This window comes from Raphanus sativus, chromosome 1 (assembly GCF_000801105.2).
Source record: "Raphanus sativus cultivar WK10039 chromosome 1, ASM80110v3, whole genome shotgun sequence".
NCBI lineage: Eukaryota > Viridiplantae > Streptophyta > Magnoliopsida > Brassicales > Brassicaceae > Raphanus > Raphanus sativus.
The window spans coordinates 25,341,262-25,348,936 of NC_079511.1; the positions used below are offsets into that span (position 1 = coordinate 25,341,262).

The window sequence follows — 7,675 nt, forward strand, 5'->3', positions numbered from 1 at the left end:
TCTTTGCTATTTATTATTCGTTTTGTAAGACCTTTAATTAGTACACGTAAGCAAAATTATTTAATTTTCTTTCCCACAAGAATAGTCTCTGTCAAAAATAATTGCATTTGTTTGTTTGTGAACAAACTCTGAGGTTGAATCTCAATACTACTAGTTTACTACAATCTTTTAGTTTTAGAAATATGGTTTCACATAACACAATAGTACAACCTTTTCCAAAATAATATACAAAAAGTGGTATTTTGGGATTTTTATTTCTTATGTACTTATTTATATTAATGTCATAAAAAGTTGTGATATGAAAGGTATTTGCCCACTTTTTACTAATTTTCAACATAGTTCATAGTTAGCATTTTATCCTTGGTGTGAAGTGGACAAGAATAAAATAAAAACCAAATGTGGAATGGGACAAGAGTTATATCAAACATAGCCAAATGTCTCTCCTCCATACTACAGATTTACATCCAAATTCGAGAATCTTCAAGCCCTCAAGAAACCTTTCTCTTGTTCTTCTCTTTTCTTGTTTCCCCATATATACATCATGGTGCATAATGTATAGAGATGAAAAACACATGCAAACAGTACAGAACAGAGGAACTAAAAACTGAACTCAATTCCTTTCTCTCTCAATGCTATCTTCGTCCTCATGCTGTAAGGACTTGCCAGAAATCCGAAACCACAACTTTCCCATTTTATTTCCCTATTGTTGGTTTGGTTCTACAATATCTTTGCCACATAGCGCACTCATGGATGATAGTTGATAAGTGATTATGGTGAAGACGTGGGAAAGAGAATGGGTTAGATAAACTTAAGAATGTGCTGCCTAGACGATAGTGGAATCAACTCAAAAGGCTTATACCTGCTCTGTCTTCTGTGTATTATTACATGTGATTACATTATTACAATGTTTTTCAATACAAGGATGAAACTATATTATATAATATATGAACAATATACTTTGTACCATAAATTCTCAGTCTCTTGTTCTCTCCAATGCCTCAAGTTTCAGAGCAGCACTACAAGAAAGAAACAGAAGCAGGTAACATGAGCTTCTTAATTAGATAAGTCTTTAAGCATATGTAATGTTTCTGTTGATATGTGTACAAATTTTCATAACATGAAACGCTCAATAAACAGAGAACATCATTTGGAATCTTGAAAAATAAGCTTTGAGGGATTTAAAAAATCAGACCTGTTGAGGCAATATCTTTTCCGGTTGGTCGTGGACCGTCATCAAAGACATGACCAAGATGGGCATTACAAACAGCACAGATAACTTCCTGTCTTGGCATGAAGATGATAGAGAGGTCTAGCTTTGACTTCACATTGTTTCCAATAGGTTGGTAATAAGATGGCCACCCGGTTCCACTATCAAACTTTGTTGATGAGCTGCAAGAAAATCATCAGCATGATATTCATCATCATACATCATCGTGAACTAGTTAAAATAGCAGCTTACTCAAACAGTGGCGTGTCACAACAGATACATTTGTATACTCCTGGTGTCTTTGTGTTCCAATACTCCCTGATTAAATGTAAAGAACAGGAAACAATGAGTGAAGAAAGATTGTAATAATGTACTTGGATGAACAGGACATGCATACCCAGTGAAAGCTCTCTCTGTTCCCTTCTGTCTAGTGATGTAATACTGTTCTGGTGTAAGCCGTTTCTTCCACTCACCTTCACTTATAGAAGCAAAGTCACTCTTTGCAGCTTCTGCACATCATTGTTTTTGTCAAAATCTTAGGGTTTGCTAACTAAAGTGATCTAAAGCAACAACACTCTCCAACAACAGATAAATGGAACACACAAAGCTTTGATTGGTTAAAACCTTCTTGATCTCCAAAATAAAAGAAAAAAAATTATTCTTAATCTCTTTAACTAATCCTCATAACTATTTGAGTGTAACGCAAGTAAACATTCCACGCCTAATCTTTCTTTCAAGACATCATAATCATCAAAACACAACCTTTGGATAACGCCCTCTTACCAAAGTGGAATTGCAAAGCTTTGATGGGTTAAAACATTCTACATCTAACCAAATATTCTCATAACCGATTGAGTGTGAAGCAAGTAAAAGTTTCTGACCTAATCTCTCTTTCAGAACATCGTAATAATCAAACATAACCTTTTGATAAAGCGAAATCAAACATAGTTTTGGATTAACAGAAACCAATAATAAAAAAAAAACAGAACCCAATAAGAGACGAAAAAACAGAACCTTGGACGTTGTCTGATTTCTGAGAAGAGTTAAAGGAACCCATGGAACAACAACGAAGAACAGAGAGATTCAATTTTCTGGGTTTTGTAAGAGAATGACAAGCGAATCCAGAGAGAGACTGTTTGGAGATGGAAACGAGCCTTGTTTGTGCTGAGACAAAGCTTGATTGTATGGTGAAACAACTAGAAGAAGCCATCTTGCTTTGAATAGTAGTGTTTCGATTTTTGAAGTCTTCTTCGTCTATGACATCCACGAATGGAGAATGTTGCAAAAGGATAACACGTGGCACGTCGAGGATGCGAGACGAGATCTGGAGCTCTAGCTGCCACGTCGAATCATTGGTAAGCACGTTATTGGGGTTTTTAGTTATCGTAATAAGCCCATTGGTAAGCACGTTATTGGACTTGATTGTTTCATATTTAAAACAATTCTGGTTCGGTTTAATCCCGTTTGCTTTGTCCAATGATTTAATTTCAAAGCTTTTTCTTTTAGGGGTAAAATGTTATTATGTTGAAAATCATTTATGATTTTTGGCTAGATGATAATATCTTACAACATTTGTATAGAGTTATTAGTTGCAATAGAATAGTTTTTTGTTTTATGTGGTTCACCCTTCTTTATCTATACTATTAAATCAGAATCCCTCATAAGATTCTGCCCTTGATTTTGGAGATAATTACATTGCTATGCCACTCCTATATTTAATGAAACAAATCAATTAATGTAACAAATTCAATTCATATATCTTCTTGCTTTGAGCCGTAAATTTTTTGCCATCAATACTATTTTTCTATTTCTAAATAATTATTTTTTTACTTATTTATATCTTTCCTTAATTTTTCAGGCATGATTGACTGATTATAGGAATGTAATTATACGATTTACCTTTTACCATATGATTTCTAGAAAATGATTAAACATTTACTATATTATCACCTTTATAAACTCATTAGTATAAACTCTACGGCCTTTCTAAAGTGAATGACTTATTAATATAAACTATTAATCTATAAAATTATTAACCTTTACTATACGAATGTTTTTATATCTATTTCATTTGCTTAATATGGAACACATGTTTCAATTTATATACTCTTTCCAAAAACGAAAACCTGTGACCTATATTGATAAGAGTTTTTAAAATATGATTGCTATACAATTGGCATCCCTTGATATTGGTATAGTTTGTTAAATTATATAATATCTATAATATAGTTCTCATATAAAATATTTAGGTTCCCATAACATTTATACAACATATACTAAATATTTCAATAAGAAATATGTTTGAAAATCGTGTTAATAGTATAGTCTAATAAAAAAAACTTAAAAACAGCATCTTCTTTTAACCCATTTTTGTTTAGATTTCGGAAACCAACCAATCTTTGGCCAAAGACAGATATTCACACCTTATAAATGTTAAAAACTATCTAAATAAAAATTGTAACTTAAATAAATTCAATAGCCGAATCTATATTACTGCTTATCTCCAATATCCAATTAATTTATCATATGAAATATATTATCACATTAATTCGATAAAATTACCTCGGCCATAACTAAAGATACTGTTTGTAAAAAAATATAAATATTATCTAATTTACACCTATTATTTATAAAAACTTCCGGGTTACAGATCATAATTATTTTAAATTCGTAAAAAAAATCCAAAGTGATTTAGTTTTGAATGTTAAAAAATCAATCTTTAAAAAGTTTGGACGTAAACACAGTCCAAACATTATTTATTACTTTTTCAAGCCTAATTTAATTAAATTATTAAATATGATATCTATTTAAAATTATTTTTGAAAACAAAATTGAAAAATTTATTTGTTTTTAAACTTATCTATATTACACTGCTAAGTTATTAAAAATAGTAGCTGAAAATATGAATTTTTTAAAATAAACTAAAACATACGGCATTATAAAATTATCAATTTGAAAAATACGTTGTATTGTCTAAATTTTCAGTTGTCACCAACACTTAAATATTAAAGTTTAAATTGTGGATCATAATCTTAATTTAAAACATCAATACTATATTATAAAATTTTATTAATCTGTAATAAGATATCTGAAAATATCTAGACTCTCAAGTATTATCATCAAACCGCAAAATTATAAGTATGAATATGATCTTGAAATTTTAACAAATGTATACAATTATTATATAAAATTATTAATTGAACAAATTATCCCGCGCTTTCAAAGCGCGGGTCAAAATCTAGTATATCTTAAAAATCATATGAAATTTACACAAGGAACAAACAGAACAAAAACATCATGAAAATTTGAGGTAAATGCGTGTCTAAGCCGTTGACAAAAAGAAAAGAGTGTTTCAATGTTCCGAAGGATCTTATTATACGGTTGGTCGGACCGAGTTGGTATATATTTGTCTAATAGAACATTGAACACGACATATCGATATCTGATGATATGATCCATTAACAAATAGAATAAAAACTAATTTAGTTTTATCTATTTTTATCAAAGGGCGTTTGCGTTAGCAATTAGCAGCACATAAAATCTCGTAGCATCAAAACTGGTTCATCCCAGCTTATCGATACCGATCATAAGGTGATAGATATGAAACAATCAAAAATCTAGTGACGAGTCACTAGTCCATAAAAGAAGTCAGCTATCTTTTTTTCTAACCATCTGAATAATTATTACAAAAATGAAAATATTATTAACGATTCTACCGTCGACAATTCTACCATGTTTACGAGAATTACCGTTCCGAATCGTTTTATGAGATCTATATTCGATGGTAAGCCATGCATCAAACTGAAAGTTTCTTGTAACATATTTTTTCATAATATGCATAATTTTAATTTGATATTTTTTGAGATTTAAATCTTAGATTTCCGAGTTTCTATAACATGTAGTAATTAAAAGAAAAATTAAAATTCCTCGATATATTCCATTTATCAACAAAGATATGGAATTAGTGGCATTTCTTGAAAAATAGCATAAATATTATAAAGAATCTTTCAATTTTTTTCTTGACAATCGATAACTTCCTTTTCTTTATCAACCACGTGATTATGAGTCCAACCAAATGTCCAACCCTCAGAGAAATATGACACTTTCTTTTTCTTCTACGATGCCTTTATAGTTTCAGTAGTGTGACTAGTTAAGTATATATTGATTATTCACATAAAAGTGGAATTAGAAATTCTATAATATAAGGTCAACCAGTATTTTAAAGTAATTATATTCTTCAATATACGGTTGTAGTCAAAATTCCCTTTTTGTTGCTTGCATGCACTAAAAATCGAAATCATGCATGGACGAGACGATTCTAAGAATAATATACTAATACAATATATGAAATTATTTCACACAATCCTCACAACATGTGCCTATAAATACATTTATCATGAGTAAGAGCCTTTCCACGACAAGATAAGGAGAAGAGGCAGAGAAAATAATGATGATGGCGAGAGTTTCTCTCTGTATCAGAGAGTTTTGCATGGAAAAATAGAAAATGATATTGAGCCAAAGATGACTTGCCGATTTTACCAACAAAACTAAAACTGATATTGGCTACCGGCAAGTTGACTTTGGCTCTATTTCCTTCTCTTCTTTTCGATGTCAGACTCTAGATATCTATATACATATCATCATCATTATCGTCCTGCTTATAAATACATTCATAATGGGTAAGAACTTTACCATGGCAAGATCACAAGATATGGAAAGGGATAGGAAAAAATAATGATGATGGTGAGAGTATTCTTTTTCTTTGTATCAGAGAGTCTTGCATAGAAAAATAGAGAATGATACTGAGCCAAAGATGACTTGCCGATTAGACCAATCTAAAACTAATATTGGTGACCGGCAAGTTGACTTTGGCTCTGTTTCCTTCTCTTCTTTTCGATGTCAGACTCTAGATATTAACCACATATCATCATATCATTATCCTAATTACAACTTTTTTTCTTTTTTTTTCCTAATTACAACTTGTTATTTCATTGACATGTGTATTTCCCTAAGAAAATATTTGATGAGTGTTAATAACGTTTACTCTTCTAGTTCCCTTATCTCAACTTTTCTCACCACTAAATTTCCATCAGATGCTAGCTAAAACACTAATTCATTACTATGTTTGCTATTCTTGTGAAGCATTTGCAAGTAACCTTGTGGTGCATCAATAGCAACTTATGGCCAGGGGTGGACGCAAGGTTAGACGGAGTGTGGCACATACCGTTTCCACTGTGTGTTTGACTGTTTGGTTTAAACCCTGATGTAATTTGTAAAAGCAATAAAAATACGCATATAAATTGGGCTTGAGAGAATAATTTGTTATCACGTAAAGATCAGGGCTTTGGATGTAGCAGTAGGAATGCTTTTACATAATAGTGCATGCCAACGAATGTAATTTGTAAACTCCCAACTTAATTATTCAATTTTACTTTAAAGCAACACATACATGACAACACTTAACCTGCTTTGGCACTTGTGCGCATAAGTTTTTCTCATTTTTTGTGTTGTTACTTGTGTAGTGCGCTTATCTACCAGATTAGCGTTTTTAGAAAATTCTATTTTCGCTCAACCTCTCAAAATTTTATGTGTTTGACATTGACGTTGAAGATTTATGATGTAATTTATGCTCATATGGAGATAAAGTAATTCGCTCAAATGAGAGACCAGCCAGTGATGGGAGGACAGAAAGTAATTCGCTCAAATGAGAGACCAGCTAGTGATGAGAGGACAGCTTAGTAGATCTAGATTAGGAGATGTGTCGATTAATTTGCTGGGCCGTATATGTTTCACCTTATGACCTATATTGTCCAAAGAAACAAAATATAAAATAGATTTTTCTGATAAATGGTCTAATGTACTACTACATTTGGTTCTAATTCCTCTATTTTTCACTGCTAGGTTGTGTTTAAATGAGCAAGAATAGTATTGGCAATTGAATTTTCTGTTTAGTTTTTTTTTGAGTGATGTATACCAAATTTGAACCAAATTTTCAGTTGGTTTGGGCCATCTTCATTTTTAGAATTTTAGGTGGAGAATAACAAAAAGCATAATAATGTGACGTTTTAACAAGTTTCAAATACATTCCGAATTACAAGTTTCGAACCGGAGTTTGTTATTCTGTCTTAGTATAGTTAATATGAATTGTAATGAATTCCTGTATTTTATTGTTATTTTGTTCGGTTTCACCAAAACTTCAATAGTACTCCAATTGGTTGTTCTGTGTAGAAATATTATCACCCATTGGTTATAAGACAAAAACTGATTCAATTTAATCCGATATGGTTTATATGTCCACGTCTAAAAACAAGATTTGATTCAATGCAGTACCATAAAGCAGATATCGTTTGAAGAAGGAAGAAATATTTTAGGGAACATGAACGGAGAAGAACAAGAGAAAGGCAACAAAAAATTCTTTTGAGGAGCTTGAAGATTCTTGATATACTGAGATTAGACACAAGATTAACT

At 31.2% G+C, this 7,675-nt stretch overlaps 1 protein-coding gene across 1 annotated transcript; it reads right to left on the minus strand.

The window, feature by feature from the left end:
• Positions 1 to 834: 834 nt before the first annotated feature.
• LOC108860599 (peptide methionine sulfoxide reductase B1, chloroplastic) lies at positions 835 to 2,471 on the minus strand. Its single transcript, XM_018634467.2, has 5 exons — positions 2,222 to 2,471; positions 1,605 to 1,716; positions 1,460 to 1,525; positions 1,193 to 1,389; positions 835 to 1,016 (listed from the first exon to the last, which is right to left on the minus strand). The coding sequence occupies exons 1-5, from the start codon at positions 2,415 to 2,417 to the stop codon at positions 1,006 to 1,008; spliced, it is 582 nt and encodes a 193-aa protein (XP_018489969.2). The 5' UTR covers positions 2,418 to 2,471; the 3' UTR covers positions 835 to 1,005.
• Between the last annotated feature and the right edge of the window lie 5,204 nt (positions 2,472 to 7,675).